This window comes from Phalacrocorax aristotelis, chromosome 3 (genome assembly GCF_949628215.1).
Source record: "Phalacrocorax aristotelis chromosome 3, bGulAri2.1, whole genome shotgun sequence".
In the NCBI taxonomy this organism is placed as follows: Eukaryota; Metazoa; Chordata; class Aves; order Suliformes; family Phalacrocoracidae; genus Phalacrocorax; species Phalacrocorax aristotelis.
Genome location: NC_134278.1, coordinates 75260782 through 75278895, shown reverse-complemented (window position 1 = coordinate 75278895; position 18114 = coordinate 75260782). Strand labels below are relative to the sequence as shown.

Here is an 18114-nt window from a genome sequence, read left to right as displayed (position 1 = left end):
CTTTTACCCCAGGTGACTCATCTAGTCACCAGTGCTCACAGGATGTGGCTGCTGCACGTGGCCTTTCCAGAATCATCATTCCCCCAACACAGAGGGGAATATGTGGGATTCCCACCTTGCTCCTAACTGTTCTTCTCGGCCCCACCAACCCCAGCTGAAGGCTATGCCAACTTGCCAGGAAAACCAGTTGAGACTCCTGAGTGCACTCAGGCTGGGAATGCCTAGCTAGTCTTAGCTGAGCTCCATGGGTTTGATGGAGGTGAAGCTGCTGAAATGCACGGGGCACCCTATGTGCACCCTGAGGTCTGGGCAGACCTAAGATATCAGGAGCTTTGCCTGGAGGGCAAAGACACATTATACAGTGAACCAAAGTGAACACTGCCCCCCAAGTCATGAAGAACAAAAAACAACTGTGAAATGGGGAACAGTAGTGGAAGTAAGCTTCTTTTCCCCAGGAAGGATACTGGCAATCGTTGAAAGAAATTCTGATACGGAGTTAGCAATATCAGGGTCTGGGTTTGGGGACTAGCATACAGAAAAACATAAATCAGAAGTTCCAACCTAAGCGGTGCAAGTCTGTGACTGAAAAAATCATTGGGACCTAACTATACAGGACCGTGTAGAATTACATTGTGATTGGGTTCCCATACTTTCCACCACCATGATCCCCATCTTTACCTTAGCAAAGTGAGGCCAAGCAATCTGAGAACAAAAACATGCCCCACAAAACAAGAGAGTGCCTTTGCATTCCCTAGCACCCAGTACAAACAATTCAGCCTGATTTGGTAATCCATCCAATTCAAGGTTGTTTGAATGGACACACCGTGGCAAAGGGGGGCACAGCATGGGAGAATGATTAACTTAACCCACCTGCCTTGTTTGTTTGATGCCGCCTCACTCCCGTGCGAGTCAATAAAACTTTGTGCACCAACACACACAGCTTCCAGCACCTGCCAGCTGGGCCAAAATGGGGATTAGCAAAGCCGCAGCTGCCTTTCTCTTTCTTTTCTTGCTCAGTTCAGGTAAGAGTCCTTTGCCTTCTGCTTGCCTAGGTGAGACGGGGGCCAAACGCTTGCAGGCTCCATTTGGTGAAGGTAGGTCTGTGTTGCCATTTACCTGGACGATGATGGACTTGGGGCTCGTTGGCCCGCGAGAGTTGCTCTTGAGCAAAGCGAGAGCTGTGGTTGCTCCAGTGTCGCGTTCGTTAGAGACACCAGAAGAGCAACAGCCTTGGTGTCTGCCTGGGGAGCAAGTGGCTCCCTGCAAACATGCCCCATGGCCAGAAATGGGGGCACCCTTGGAAAGCAGCCCCAAAGCCTGCTACAAAACCCGTAGCAGTCGGTGAGATGGCTATCTCTGGATTTAGCAGGCTTTGGATGAAATGCCAAAGCTCTTTTTATTGCCAAGCGTTGCTAAGCACGGTGATCCTGATTTTCATGTATGGTAGGAGTTTAGAAGTTTTTAAATGAAATATTTAAAACAAAATTAAAAATGAAAACGCTCCTTTATATTCCAGCAATTTCACATTTTCTGTTGTCAAGCAATTACAAGAAAATGTTCTCTCTTGTTTTCTTGGGGGCAGTAGGTAGAAAATTAGTCTTCAGTAACTCAGATCAACTTTTCCAGGAATATGTCTGGAATTTTTTTTTACAACTCCAAAAGAAGATAGGTGTTCCACTAAAGGTATATATGAATTTCAAGCTCATCTATGAATTCTAGAAATAAATATTCCACCTGTAGTATACATTTCAATCGGAATTCAACCAGATATCATATTCTCTAGTACTTTAACATTGCATATCATTGTATGGCCCTTAAATTACTTTTTAAAAATACTGCTATAAACATATCAGTACAGTTTGTAGGATTTTCTAATAGCTTAGACATTTAATATGACAGAATAACAGGGATGTATCATCGTTCTGGCTCATAAAAGACAAATGATAAAGTTATTTTTATTTGCTTATTGTTATCAACTCTAACTCACTTTCTCCAGAGTGATGGTTCACAAAACTGCCTTAAAAATATTTTTCATGTCTTCTGGATTAGTACTGCTCAAGTCTAGAAAGTTACATATGTAAAAGAAGAAATTGGTTTACTCACATGTATTTGAGCATGTGTCATGTCTGAGTTTGTAAAGACTTGTGCTTTAGCCAGAATAATACATTCCCTGCTGCATTTTTGAATATATTGTATTCTTTTTTAAGTTTACACTTTGCAGTGTTTTTCAGGCAACTAACATCACATTTTCTTTTCTGTTATCTAAGCTTCTGCCAATCTGTGCTGCCTTTTCACTTATGCATGCCACCCAAAATCTTGTGTGTTCGCTCTTATACCAACTGAAATAAATCCTTTTTATGGTCACTGAAAAGGAATGGTGTCCAAAGTAGAGCTCTTTGGACAAACATATAGTTTTAAGATGAGACAGTAAAGTTTGGAAAGTAATATTTTCCTATTCTGATCCCCTGCAATTCTGGAAAAGTGGCCTCAGTTATCTTAGGAAAAAGGTCAGGAAACGAAACACCTTTTTTGCTTAGTCCATCAGGAGACATTGGTAGGGTGTTGGTGCTCCAGATAGTCCTACCGTAGCAGTAAGATTAGATATGGGTGGCCTCAGTGTAAGGGATTTCTTAAGATGTGGATTTTATAGCATTGAGCCAACTCTGCAGTGAGTCACAGAAGATTGCCCTCAGGCAATTAATCATCTTACTTCCATTAGTGGCACAAATACCTTTTATTTTATATGAATATATGTCATGCAGAGGTAGGTGATGCATGACCTACATCATGGGAGTAATTACACTGGAGTGATTGCAGTGAATTGAGCCTAACATGGGTTTTTGCATAATTCACATTACCTGTGAGAATGCTGTACAAGATTATGAATTTCCTGTGTCTGTCAATAATAATCTAGCTTGAAAAGTGAAGTAATTAGACCATATAACTTCTGTAACATTGTAACCTGATGCTAGATACTGAAATAAACTTTTGTAGAAATTAGGAACAGAAACATAGAATCTTTATAGAGATTAAAGGAAAACATCAGTTAGGTGGCAAACTCCATTGTGAGCAACATATTGGAACTAACTGTTAAATGTATTAGTGGGTACATCATATACATCTTATGCACATGCAGCTTTCAGATATAACAATATTAACTGATCTACTGATTTTAAATCTTGGGTTAATTTGTTGCAACAGAGATGCAGCCTGACATACTCATTAGTAAATCCGCTCAACCCATTACATCAAAAGTAATGGTGGCCAGTGTAAGAGACTATATAGTCATCTTATGATTGAGGTTTCTTGCTCCAGGGCAAGATATCTGAGGACAAACAACTATTTAGTGACCAGTAAAATGCAGTGATTGTACCATCCACATGGGAGGTCATGATCTCACATCCCCCCAATTCATACTTCTCCAAAACTTTAATATTGATATCACTTCCCTTCATCTTTCTCTGACTGATGTTTTTTTGACACCATTTAGTCCCTCTCTCCAGCCACTCTCACTCATTTCACGTTTCTTGGGCTCTGCTCAAACCCACACATAACTCTCTTCAGAACTGCTTCTCTACATCTGAGAGAGATGTTTTTTCCTATGACATGTTCCAGTCATACAGCTGTAATTGTGTCAGGAGACAGAAATTTCCTCAGAGTTTAAAATGTTTTACCCAGAATTACACAAAATAAAGGGTGCCTTCACCTGTCAATGCTACATGAAAAATGGGACTCAAAGTCACAGATCTTCTTAACTGCAGCATTCTCATTTTTAATGTCTAATTCCTCTCCTTCCCTTGTAGTGAAAGGAGATATACTGGATGACTATTTAAGAACAGATGGTGTTTGGCTACTTAGTCGAAATAAACAGTTTTACAAGACAAATAATGAAAAAGAATGTGCAGAGAAATGTGAAGCAGAAAGAAATTTTATTTGCAGGTAATTTTCTGTTGAACCTCATAACTGTCATTGTGGGTATCTGCATATCAGTGATATTTTCCAACTGTTGCTCAGAACCAATATTGCCGTGCTGCTGCAGCTTTGCCTACAGCAGTGGTGCACATGCTTGTGCCCTTAGCTTGTGGTTTACCTCCACCCGTAAATTACCACAAGGTCAAGTAAAGGGTGGATTTACAATGTGTTGCTCATTCTATAGTAAATGCTCAAGTTCCTGCTCCTATCAAATGTTACATGGAGAGCTGCTTACATCTGTTTAGCTGGATGCTGCCTGGTTTCACAAAAGAAGGGTGAGGTGTTTCTAATTCATTGTAGGGAAAGGACCTAACCTGAGCAGCCAGGATGCTGTTGATAATGTTTTGCAATGCAGTAACTAGATTCCCACACAGTATCTTATTCATGTAGTCATGTATCCTGAAAAAGTCAGCCACTTCAGGCAGAAGAAAGTGTCAGTGTTTCAAATACTGAGTGCAGTATCTGAAAGATATAAATGGATACAAGACAGCGCTAGTAAATTAATAATTTATAGACAAATAACTACGAGTTGAATAATTTGAATTGAATTAAAAATATTGCTTCCTATGTCAATATTTCTTCCTTCTCAATTTCAACAGGGCCTTCCTATTCACCAGGAAAAAACTAGAGTGTTTAACGCTGGCTGAAAATGCCAAAATGACAGTGACGTTCAGTGGCACGGATGCAGTTCTTTATGAGAAGAAAAGTACGTATACAGTAAGATGGTACACATTTACGTGTTAAGCCTATTTTAACTGCATCTTTGCATTCTCTGCTGCAGTGATGGAGCACACCATTGCAGGTGGTGACAGTTTCAGTGAGGTGGGCCTGCACCCATCATGAACTGTAGCACCAAAAGCCCTTATATTTCAACTTACATGTCACACCTTTAGTCATATATTATTAGGACAAGGCAGAATAAACATACTCCAAAGCAAAAATCATGTACTTCTCTGCCCTTTAAGTATCTGCAGTCCTCTGCTTCATGGAACCAGTAGAGTCCTTGGTCATACCAATTTTCAAGGCTACAGGATTATCTACTTCTGTGTACCCACTACTCTAATTTTCTGTGTAATAATTCAGCCAAGAATTTCTTGACTGAAATATTATATTGACTTATAATTGTTTGCTGTTGTTGTTTTAATTACAATCAAATGTTCACGTTTTGTAAGCTGTTTTGTTTATGCTTAATTCTTGTTGTGTGCCAGGCTCAGGTAAGTGGGTTGGTTTTAGGATTATTTTTGGAATGAATGAATTAATTACTTTCTATATTTGGAATAGATGCTATGTAGCTGGAAAAATAAATATTTTTTGACTAGGCTATCTTCATAAGTTTTGTGGGAACATAGATAATGCAGTCACAAACTTAACTTCAATGAGTCTTCTAGAAAAATAAAAGCTCCTATTACTAACTGATATGTAAGATGAATTGTGAGCATTTCTTGTAAGAACATTTCAGTTTGTTTGAAAAGACAATTATTTTCAGTGTCTTTACAATTCTGAAGCATTTGAAAGATATACAGAAAATGGAAACTGCATGAATAATAATGGCACAGGTTCCCTTTGTCATATCAAAGTTTTAAAGAGAAAACAGTTCATGGCCAAATTCCCAGCTATGAACTGATACAATTCTGACTAATTCATTAACTTCTGCTGATGTTCTGGCCCAAACATGACAAAAAGCTAGAAAGTTAATATTTAAACAGCTGTATGCTAACTCTTCTGCTACTGGACTGGATAATGGGTTGCCAGGTTCACAGCACCAGGTACAATTCGGTTCGTAACAGCTATCTTCAGTAAGTACTGGCTTAACCTCTAGCGGATTAACAGCCAGTGACATTTTGTTCTTATGGTGCAATATGTGGTCCTTGGTGTCTTCTGGTATGCTAATAACTGCATTTTCTCACCAGTTTTCCTGAACTTGCAGTTTATGTTTAACTTGGACAGATTACTAAAGCCTTAAAAGTCAGAATTTGAAGTGGACTGCTTGATTCTTGAGTGTTATTATGGTCATATTCCTTCCTGTTTTAAAAGGTAAAACCACTGTTACAGTTGTTTTGATCAAAAGACTTTAGCTCTACGGTCATATCCTCCCCTGCCCCAGTAACAGACCTCACAAAAATAAAGCCTATGGAAAGCTCTTCTCTACTTTCATTTTTCACATATTCTTCATAGACCGCTGATGTGTGAGTCACCAGTAGAGAAGAATATTGGTGCAGGTTCAGCCAAATAATTTCTGGCACACGTGAAATATCTTTAGAAATAATGGGTGCAGCCAATTCCTCAACATTTTAAATGTGATTTTTTTTCTACTGAATTCAGAACTGATTGGAGTTTTCCTTTGATGTAAGAACAGGATAAAGGAGTATGCGCTCTATAAATTCCTCTGCATATGTTGAAAGCAAATTGACACATGCACTAGGCATTAATTATTAAATTGAAATTAGCCCTTCTAAGTGAATAAATATTTCTCATTGTCCCTAATTATATGCTGTCACAGAGGGCCAGACAATAACTCGGGCTTAAATTGGTTCAAATCAAGACAATATCCCTGACTTCATCAGGGCCCCTTTATATTGCTTGTCATTGTCCAAGTTCTTCCAAACTTCTGAAACACCTGAATAGACACATCTGATCCTCATTTCAGCAGCAAAAGTCTCAATTTTATACCGAGGAGCCTTGGCCTCTCAGGAAAAGGAGAGAGCACTGCTTGGCTTCTCTTCTTTCTTGTCCACCTCCTCCACAGCTATTCCCTGGAAGACAGACCTGGTGCCTCCAGCCTCAATGTTCATCCCAGTGACCTTCCTGAACACATGTAATCTAGAAATTTAGTCAGAGCTTTTAGCTCTGCTGCTTATACCCCTATCGGAGCCACCTTTTCCTGCAGAAAAAAAAAACACCTAGCTTGGCACCCTCTCATGCTTCAGAACGGATTTGTCTTGTTTACTTTTTACCCTTAACTGAAACTGTAGGGTTAGGTATGGGTCTGATCCCCTGTCTCTTCATCCTCTTGGAAGCAGAGCTTTTCGTTCCTGGCCATGACCAGGACTGAATGAAGTGTCACCACATGAGTCCACTATAGGAGGAGACACTGAGTCTGGTTCCTCACACAGAGGAACCAGCTCATCAGCCTGTAGGTGCCTGACATAGCAGGGGGTCCCTCATCCCTCATGAAGGGAGGCACTTGTCCAGGTGTCAGGTGCAGGACAGAGACATGGTTACCTGCTGCCCTTCCACAGGGTGAAACTAAGTGTCCCACCTAGAGGTGGGCAGCCACCTCTCTTGCCTTCACTGCCATCACTGTGTGGGCTGTCAGAGCAGATGCATTCGTCTGCAGCCCTTCTGCAGAGTTACCAGTCCTTTTGACATGACTGGGAGACCTTTTCTGATCATTTTAAAGTAGAAGCTGGCTTTTCCCAGCTCCTACTGCAGACTGAGCAGAAGTCAAGCCTCTTTCATATTTAGCATCTATCAATGTCACTGAAAGCTGCAATCAGGCACTTCCACAGCTTGGACAGCAGGTCATCGATACCAAATCCCTTCATGTGGAATTTATTTTCTCTTTGCCTATTTCGTCCTTGTGCTAATGGTGGTCATTCTTTGAAATGACCCAACCCATAATCCTAAGCTTAAAGCAACTAGATGCAGGAAAAAAGGCATCTGCATTACAGACTCTTCATTTTCATCTAATGAGTTATCAGGCATCATTTGTTCATCATCCAGCATCCTTATGATGGACAGCAATTTGGGGACTGCCTGTCGTGGTTTTATCTCCTGCCACCTCTGCACTCTGGGGGACCCACCATTGATATCTGGGACACATGCTGCCTCCCTTGGCTGTACCATCAGCCCCTATGCTGCCACTATGGAACACACTACCTTCTTAGGGTTACCTCTTTATGAGAGTCTGCTTCAGCAGGAATTGCTTTTAGCTCTAGCAGCCAGACAACTGGTTCCTTTGTTTTTTTCAGGGGACACTTTTACAGTGCCTGTAAAGTACATTTCAGAGAATGTAGAGTCATCTTCCTTGTCTTTTTTACTAGCAGGAATACAAGACTCTCTCATTCCTTCTGAAATTCACAGCTACCACTGCCAACATCTTTGTGAAGTCTCTGAATAATCTAAATGGCAGCATTTGGTATCTGTAATAGTCCCAATCCACCTCAAACCAGAGATATTTCTCATAAGGCTGTTAAAGTGCATTGTAACAGTGAGACTCACCTTCCTAGAAGCAACATTATTATCACAGCCAGCATCACCCAACCTGGACTTGAATTTGCAGATAAAGACATTTAGTGACCTTAAGCCTCAGAAAGGTTTTCTGTCCCCACCATGACTTCTCAGCACCAGGAAATAGCTGCTGTAAAACTTTTCTGCTGAGGTATGATGGAATCTGTTCTGCTTGGAGGAAGCAATCTCCAGGACATTTTGTGACTGTCACTCCCTTAGGAGTCAAACCTTAATTTTGTCTTAACATATAGCTTGGCTCTTGATCCCATCACTCTTTGGAGGAACACAGACTTTCAGGGGTTATAAGCCAGCACAGCAAAGTCCGGTACCGGACAGAAAAGTAAGAGAGACTTTGCGGGTCAAGTGGTAAGGAGCCATGTTACTAAAATTTCTGTTTGAGAGGGAGCAAATACCGAGGTTTAAATCCATGGTGGTCTCCATGTGCCATTTGAATGGGAAATTTACTTACTTGTCTTCATTCCTGACCTGACCCAGCTACACAGAGCCTCCACCGCCTCTCCCTAGGTGTCAGATGAGTCTGGCTTAGCATTTAGACGTGCTAAAATCATCTAGGAGGTACCTGGCAACATCAGAAAGTCCATGGGCAAGGCTATTGAACAGAGATGGTCATGCTGGGACCTGCTACTGGTTTATCGGTGTTGAAGCAGCAGTGACAAGACTTTTGGGCACTCCAGGAGTACCCTGACAACCAGGCAGCACCTCCAAGAGCCCCCGTTCATAAGACACACAACACAGACATTTGTAGTCCCAACCACACACTGTGATGACAGTAACTATTGCAAGACGCCCAAACAAGGCTCAGCTTTTCCTATCAGATAGGTCTCCTGTTCTTGCTCTACCATCTCCATTTTATATTTGAGGGCTCAAGGGGATTCTTCTTGTGCAAAGAAATTTCTGGAAGGGGAAGTGAGGATCACTCCCCCTAGTAACTGGAGATTTTTCAGTGTCTGTTGCAATAAAAGCATCATCAACACGCTTTGCATTCTCTCTACCTTGGAATCCCAATAGAAAATACCTGGGAGTACCTGGCTAAGAGGAATAAAAGGTGTGGGGGCCACTTATGTGACAAACGTATTCTGATAACTAAAATTTCTCTGCTTTGAAGGGATAGTTGCATGATACCCATGCTGCGAATGTGCTTATGAACAATAAATTTCAAAGAATCTCCAGCTGTTGGTGAAAGGCCTTCCTTTTTGGTCCCAGTAGTATAGCAATATAAGCATGCACTTTATACACGTCAAAAATAATTGTAACTTGCTATATCTGTTTTCTTAACTTGATTTTATTAGCTTTATGAAAATGCTTCAGGAATTTTCCCCTGTAGTTGCCTAGTAGTTGCTAACTGATTTGTTTTAAAATACCTTATGGAATCACATCTCTCTGCAGGCACAACATGTTCAAAACATGGGTAAAGCATGGTTCATCATAAACTGATGAACTTCAGAGTTATATCTCAGTTTCAAAGATGCAGTGTTGTAATACCATTGAATTAACAAAGCCAATTCTATTTCAGTTTACCTTCTACAATGTAAAAGAGGGATTGGGAAGGACTACAGAGGAATGGAAGCCAAAACTCGGAGGGGTATTCCATGCCAGAAGTGGGCAGAAAAAACTCCTCACCACCCAAAGTACAGCCTTATTTATGTTTGTCTTCATGTTGTTCTGAATCTTTTCCAAGCTTCCCCAACTTCATGTGTATAAATTACTTTATAGTGCATGTTACTAAAGCCAGTTGTCCGGTGACTTTTAAAGACAACTTTATCTTCGTTGGTCTTGTTACTTTTTACTGGCAGAGAACTGCAATGGTCTAAGTAAGGAAAGGGTGCACTGTCAGCCAGAGAAGTTGTGTCTAAATGCTGGGCCTCTTAAGAAGATTAAATTCTCCCTCTATCAACCCATGATGAAAATTTTGCTCTAAGTGACAGTGAGTCCGTAATTTGTCTCTTCTGTATGATGTGTGAAATAAAAAGTGGCATCTGTCCAGCTCTAAGACTTCCTGCCTGCCGTGCAGAGAGAGTCAAGAAGAAACATTCAGCAAAGCATCCAAGTGCCCAAGGGACCTGCCCAGGCAGAGTTTTCTCAGAATTGGCTGCCTCTGGGCTCACTGAAGCAAGTGTGGAAGCAGAGGGCCTATTTTCTCTGATCTATGTTGGAGTTTCATCTGTTTAAAAAGTTACTTTTTATTGTTATTCTAATGAAATTTGGATGTGCTTATTTCAATTTTTTTGTTTAAAAGCCATTTAGTCTTCTCTAGGACAATTGCTATAGGAAGAAACCCAGGATCACTTGCTTCAAAATCTCTGCAAATTAGGATCCAGTTGTGAGTAGTCTCTAGAAATAGTCGACTTTTAAAGTAGCTGCATTAAGAAAAATACATGACAGAGCCACAGGCCATAGTGAACCGACTAGATTAGCTGGATGCAAGTATTAAAGTCAATAATTGTCCTTTGAGACTGTCATAGTCCTTACAGGCTGTAATCTCACTCATCATTGGCAAATGGGACCTAGGGAGAAGCTACTAGTAATGACAGTTAAGGGATGTTTTTCAGACTTTTTATGGGTTACAATGGGGAACCTGTTTGTCTCATTTTTACTGTGAATGAATAGAGCCCACAGCTATCTGAGCAAATTGGACATCTCCCTTCTGCTCCACTAAACTGCTAGAATTAAAATGGAATTTTAATACTATTACAGTTTTACACCTGAAAAACACCCCAATGCAGGGTTGGATGAAAACTACTGCAGAAATCCTGATGGGGATGAAAGTGGACCCTGGTGTTACACAACAGATCCTGCTACAAGATTTGATTACTGTAACATCCCAGACTGTGAGGACCAGGTTACACACACTGCAGAAGGTATATTTATTTTCCACAGAAGGAGTGTTTGAGCAGGTAATATTATTCCTGCTATTTGTTCTTACTTTACTATTGCAGATTGGTTCCAAATGTGAATTTAGATCAAGCTGGAACTTAAGAAGTTCTCAGCATGAAGGTTGTTTTCCTAATTGCCTCCAATTACCAAAGTAATTTTGTAAATATGGAGGAACTGAAATTTTGTAAATCATTTGCTGATATTGTCCTGCTCTTACCCCTAGCAATTTATTTAATTTTAACAAGAGTAAAGATTGACTCAAGTGCTGTTACATACAGAACTCCTATTGCTATCAGTACATAGAGGTATGTGGTAAAGTCCCTCCCTCCAAAAGACATGTATCCCTAAAGCTGTATTCACTCAGCTGGGCTGTAACGCGTGGTCTTCTGGATTCCTTTCATCATTAGCTGGAGCAAAATCCTCTTTTCCTTTCAGTGTAGTCTTCCATGAATAGATCAGGATCAGAATTCATGGGCTGGTGCAAACTTTGCTTTGTTTTCATCCTGCCTAGTCCCTACAGGGGACTGCATGCAGTGTAATGGTGAAGACTACCATGGAGAAGTTTCCAGAACAGAGTCTGGGCACGAGTGCCAGCGCTGGGATGCCCAAGAGCCTCATATGCATGGATTTACCCTGAAACAGTGAGTCACTCTCAGTGCTGAATTCATTCCCATAGTGACTGGGAGACCTTACCTGCAGACAGCCTAATTGCCTCAGTTGCCCATAGCTGACTCACAAGCTCCTTCTTCATTTTCAATGTGCAGCTTTCCAAAGAAGGATCTGAAGATGAATTATTGCCGTAATCCTGATGGCGAACTTCGGCCCTGGTGTTTCACTACCAGCCCTGCTAAACGCTGGGAATATTGCAACATTCCTCGTTGCAGTGAGTCTGATTTCCTGAGATCTCTCCATAGGGTAGCTTTTATCTTCAAAACGATGCAAGAAGGGGAAAGACGAGAAGTGACAGTTCTGAGTAACATGAAGAAATCTTTGTGAACCAGGGAAGGTGCACATTAATAAGCACAATCACTCACTAAATTTCTGTAACATAAAATCATGTAAGGTCAGTGAGGATGCAGGTGTCACAAAGTGCAATAATATCAGAGAAGCTGCAGAAACCATAATGTTTTTTTTAACCACCTTACTTTTCAATTTACCTGAGAGGCATGGTATTCAGGTTAAATCAGGTGGTAGTTCTCAGCTGACCTGCTAACTCACAGAAAACACCTAAACCACCGTGTGGCCATAGAGTGACATTTTACCTGGGTCTCACCAGTACAGCCAGCACTGCCTTTTTCTTAACAAGGGATGAATCCTGAGTAACAAGTTCAGGCCTCGGGAGAAAAACTTGACTTACCAGTGAGATAGTTTAACCCATTAAGCTGAACACACTAAATCTGGACGTTTCCAAAGCACTGAATATTGAGATTAGCATTGCTGTTTGTAGAACTGGATTGCACTTTGAGAAAAAAAAATTGTGTTTTTATCTCTAGAGCTTGCTTTCTTATGCATCTGTGCTTGCCAGTGCTCTAAGCAGCAGCATGTGTTTGCTAGGTGTAGTTCACCCGAGCATGCTCAATTGCAGGTTAAGAATGACTATTTATAGACTTCTGCATGATAAAGTAAATTGTGAAAGTTTCCATAGGATCTCCATTTTGTGCTTAAAACTTAAAGAAAGTTTAAGGAACAGGCCAACCTTTTAGAGTCATACTTGTCTCCTTGGGAAATTCCATATAAAAAGTATATATAATAGGTATGCACTGTAGATCATTTTCCCTCTGCCTTCTGCAGGTTCTGTGCCTGTGATCATTACTCTTACTTTCTTTGCTCTTCCCCACATGCCAGATCAATTCACTTTCTTTCACCCCTCCTTCTGCCCCACTTTCCCAGTTCACTGATTCCAGAGGCTCTGCTCTGGAATCAGTTTTGCTTTCTCACAATTTCTTCTTGGCCCTTATCCTTACCCTTTCTGCCCTTCCACTCTACTTGTGTGTATTATATTAATGTGCTCCCTTCATCCTGCTTGTTTTTACCAGACTGTACAGGACTACTTACTGCCTTTCCAGCTCTGCTGTCAAGGGTCTGGAGGCACAAAGTCTGGCTCAGCCCAGCAAAGTTATTTACTGACTGCTGTAAAAGGGCAGACATGGGACATTTGTCTGGCAGCCTGACTACCTGTGAAAATGTATACTTTGGTTTTGCCATGGCTTTCAACCAATGTGACCTCTGCTGAAAGAAAAAAAATGCATGCTTGACATTACAGATAACAGAGAGCTTTAAATTGATTTGAAAGCACTACCTAGCTGTGTTTTTTCCTTTATTGTCTTTTCCTTTTTTGTTTTTAAATCCTGTTACAGCTACACACCCACCAGTCTCTGGCTTGGGCTCCCAGTGTCTTTCAGGGAAAGGAGAAGGCTATCGAGGCAGGATAGCCATCACCGAATCGGGAAATGCCTGCCAACACTGGAACACACAGTTTCCTCACAAACATGGCTGGATTCCTGACAGATATCCCTGCAAGTATGTTGAATCTCCCCATTTTAACAAACATGAAGGAACAGAGTTATTCCTTACAGATCCGGAGGCAGACGCAAGAGTAGCACAGGTTTTCTGCAGCTATGTTGATAAGCTGTTTTATCACCTTTTATGAGCTGTCATTACTTCAGCATTTCTTTTTTTACCAGCTGCCTTCTCTCACCTGTCTGCTCTACATCTACCCCAGAATTATACCTATTTACTAGTTTTATGTTAAAAATCCCCTGGCTGTGTTTTGGCACACTTTCAGTATGTTACTCTTCTGAAGAGTGATGTTCCAAGGTCCAAAATGCTCCAATACATCCTCATGCTCCAAGGTCAGAGGAGCAGGGTTTGCAGGGCATTATCAATGGGCAAGGGTAGCAGGGCCTGATCAGGCTTTTAGCTCTGTATTTTGATTACATGGGTTGTGAAATGGATCCTGCAAGTTTTTATGGGCATGTGAAACCCTGTCCATTATCACAGGGCAGAAAGTAGCATGCACTGGTGCTTGTACTTGCATTCTTCCAGCATCAGTCTGTGACATCCAGCCTCACCTGGTTCTTACTGTAATGGTCAGGTACTCCCATGGCTCATGTTTTTAAATCAGCTTTTACTGCCATATCATGGCCTCAAAAACAAGAGCAGAAAGTGTAAGCACTGGAAAAATTCTTCATATATCATCAGCATTTAAACTACATATGAAGGCTTGTTGATTAGTCCCAAAATAGTGGTGCATGAGGTAATCTCCAAAAAGAATAAATATAACACTAGATGATCCCTGAGGTCCCTTCCAACCTGTGATTCTGTGATAACTACTGAGTTGAGCTCTGCATTCAGTAGTTGATAGTAATCTTGCACACGACTCTTCCTGATTTCTCTGAGTAGTTTAAAGCCGGTGTTTCTTTTTCAGGGGCTTAGAGGAAAACTACTGTAGAAACCCTGATGGAGAGAAGAGGCCTTGGTGCTACACCATCAACAGCAGGGTTCGGTGGGAATATTGTGCAATTCCCCACTGTGATGGGACAGAACAAGGGATTGCTGGTATGAGTAGTGGAGTACTTGAAAGAAGGACTTTAAAGCAGTGAAAAACTTACTGTTTCTCACTGTAAATGTGTCAGGTTTTTTTTAGTCACTTTGTCACTGTTGTTAATGGAGTTTTTCTGCTTGACATGTTATAAAACCTGCCAAATATTGGACTTTCAATGGTAAAGGAAGTACAGTGAAGGATGTAAATCACTAGCTGATGCAAACAAAGAATTGCAGGATGAAACAAGTTTATTTCTTAATATTCCTCTTTTTTCCTAAATGTAGGGATTTTTTAGCAAGTTAACTGAAAAATGAAAAATAAGTTTAAAGGGTTAAAAAACTGCTAAATAGAAGGAAGTCCCATTTTTTGAAAGTAACCATGAAAGAAAGGACAGAATCTTCCACGTCATGAAAATCTAATCTGAAACATCCATTCATTTAAGCATAAAAACCTCCAAGAAAGTCTTAGTGCAATCAAAAGGATAATAGAGAGATTAGATTTTAACATAACATCCATTTTAGAAATATATCAGGGCAAAATGACTAGCATCTAATCCTTGAGGATTTTTCATGGGAACTTCCCAATCTTTAATTCAAACATGTTCACATGTACCAAAATGGAACTGAGGGATGAACCTTCCACTGAACGGCATCTGACATATGAGGGTAACCTGTGAAAGTTTTCTAAATATCTTTGGAAATGCCCTTCTGCTTTTCATGCTGGCCATGATGCTCTCACTGGATGCTGTCTGTATAAAAGAATAGTTTGGTTTTGTCATCCTGTGTGTCAGACGCTTTCTTGTGCCTACTATTTTAAAAACATAAAATATTGACGCAAAAGACCAGTTTCTGTTCACTGCAGATGCGCCTGTGCAGGTTCCCCCGTCAGAGGAATGTTACCGAGGCAAAGGCCAGAGTTATCGTGGCACAACTTCCATCACTGCATCAGGAAAGATATGCCAGGCCTGGAACTCCATGTTCCCACACAGGCATGAAAAAACCCCAGACAGATTCCCAAACGCGTATGTTTTATCTCAACTTCTCTTGCTTTAACTGACAATGACCATTGCTGCATGTATTATCTTCATACAATCATACTTTAAAATGCTGCTGGGGAATGTATTTATAAGAAAATAATTTTTCCAAGATGCAGAAACATTTTCTGTTAGTCTCATTTTTAAAAACTGTATTTTCTTGTTATTTAAATTGTGAGTAAAATACAGCTGTGTCCTATTACTCTTAAATCTGAGCTTCTGTAACCAACTCCAGGAGACTTGTATCCAGAGCCGGGCATCTGCTGAAATATGCATTTTATTTATGAATTTGAGACCTTTGTGGCGGCCTTTCTACTTATTTCACCTGGGGACAACACAGCATTTATGCTGCAAAACACACAGTCAGATATATTATGATAAGAACTACCATTTAAATGGTCTATGTAGTTGGAACAGAGCACCCAGAATTACATACACTGGATTTTCCCCTTTATTTCTCTTCTTCAGGCTAACAAAACTGGACCAGTGATGACTTAGAGAGCTATTCATGATTAGTAACGTGCCAGTTGTTAATAAGGGTAGGAAAGCAATGAGATGACAATTCCTAGGAAATCCGTTGTTGCTTGGTAGATTACAAGTAAAAGCAGGAAGGTCGATAGTTTTCTAATTTTTTGCGTTTTTTATGATGACACCCTAAATAATATTCTTTTAAACTTTTCAGTCATACTTTGGCATCAAAAATACTGACATATTGAAACTGGAACAGCCTCAGAACGAGTGCTGTTTTTCACAAACATTTAAAAAATTGAAATCAAGCTGTGAAAATGTAGAATTAATGTGTTCTAGCATATCTGAAAAGAGCTCTTCAAGTGTTTTTGTTCTGTGACTGTGCTGTGATTCAGGATGGGGAAATACTGCAACTCCGCAAATTATTGAAGAGAGGAATTCTACTTCCCCCTTCCCCGGCAATCACAGGCATGGGAGTACTCCCACTAAATTCAGTAGAAGTGCTTTTTTGGGGAATGGAAGGGATCATTTCAATAAGTATTTATTTGCCATTCTTCTGAATAAGAGGAAAGACCCTTTGACATTTAAAAATAAAAATTTTGGTAAAGCACAACTGCAATTGCCTACCAACAGTATGGATCTTTCTGCATATTTATTACTAATTCAGACATTCACACAATTTTGTATGCTTTTACATATGTTGTTAGAAATTAAATTATAGGCATATCGGGCATTTATTTAGCACATTGACATATTACATCCAGAATTTAAGCCAGTAGTTGAATTATGTTTCCTTATGCATACATATATTTATGACTCTGATGTACATGTGTAATATAACTCTCCACTCGTATCAGAGCCATAAATGTGTTTGCTGACAATAGGATAACTGGCAAGAAGTAAAAAATTAATAAATGCTTTTATCTCTACATAGGACAGATTGAACATCTTTTTGGCAGGATATTCCTATGTTTACTTTCAGTCTTATGCAGTGTCACTCTTGTACTATTTTTTGCAGGGATTTGAGACACAACTATTGTAGAAACCCGGATGGTGATAACAGCCCATGGTGTTTCACCACTGACCCCAACATGACATGGGAGTACTGCAGTCTCAAGAAGTGTGATGATCCCACACAAGAGCCTCCACCAAATGACCCCCCTGCAACGACAGCACAAAGCATTGGCCTGACCACACGCACCACATCTGGTAACAGCTGGCTATAAGTGTCACCTCCTGTAGAGTCTGTGGCAAAAGGAAATATCAATCTATCAAAATTATTCTTGAGTAGTGCTACAGCATAACAGTCACATCCCTCCTCCAGCTTTCAGTTCTGTACTGTTGAATTTTGCTGTAAGTATGCTTTAGTCAGTTCACATCCTGTGGCCCATATCATTTTACAGTGCATTCTGTAGGATATCGTCTTCATTTAGTGGAACAAGAGGAAAATAGACAAAATCTCTAGTGTTTGTATAGCTGTGTGCTGTTGAAATAGGATCATAATGAATATTATAGGAATTTTGCTGGTACTGTGCCTTATGTTTTCAGGAGGCTGACCTTAGCTTGTTGTGTTGCCTGTTGTTCATAGGCAACCATGTTTTGCAAAATGTACGCGCCAAGAGAAATAGGGTTTTGCTCTATCCTGCTTCATTGCTGTCTTAATTAATACTCCATGTTGGTCAAAGTGGTGTGACTTTTCTGAATGTATAGTAGAGCATTCCACAGATTATTGACTTTGCAAAGGAAGGTGGCAGGGTTGGATAAAAGCTACATTCCTAAATGGAGCTGTGTCCTCTTACTTGCGGGCAGCAGAAGAAAGTACCTGAAGCAATGTCCTCAGAAGCAACAACTGTTCTCTCAGCATAATGGGCTGCTGACTCTGAAATATGCTTCTCTCGTGGAAGGTGCTTACCGATACCAACTTGGCAAAAATCTTGAAGCATTTTCAGATATTTGAAATACCTTACAGAAA

At 40.4% G+C, this 18114-nt stretch overlaps 1 protein-coding gene across 2 annotated transcripts in view; it reads left to right on the top strand.

Annotated features, from left to right (window-relative positions):
• Positions 1-901: 901 nt before the first annotated feature.
• Positions 902-18114, top strand: part of LOC142054874 (plasminogen-like) — a 28861-nt gene continuing 11648 nt past the window's right edge. The window contains exons 1-11 of one of the 2 annotated variants that reach the window (XM_075088037.1): positions 902-1022; positions 3804-3939; positions 4572-4678; positions 9737-9851; positions 10918-11081; positions 11609-11738; positions 11862-11980; positions 13455-13617; positions 14525-14655; positions 15503-15662; positions 17161-17351. In XM_075088037.1, the coding sequence (XP_074944138.1) occupies positions 968-1022; positions 3804-3939; positions 4572-4678; positions 9737-9851; positions 10918-11081; positions 11609-11738; positions 11862-11980; positions 13455-13617; positions 14525-14655; positions 15503-15662; positions 17161-17351 (1471 nt within the window). In that variant the 5' untranslated portion in view covers positions 902-967. The remainder of the gene's footprint in view (positions 1023-3803; positions 3940-4571; positions 4679-9736; positions 9852-10917; positions 11082-11608; positions 11739-11861; positions 11981-13454; positions 13618-14524; positions 14656-15502; positions 15663-17160; positions 17352-18114) is intronic. The other variant, XM_075088036.1, reaches the window with a different exon arrangement.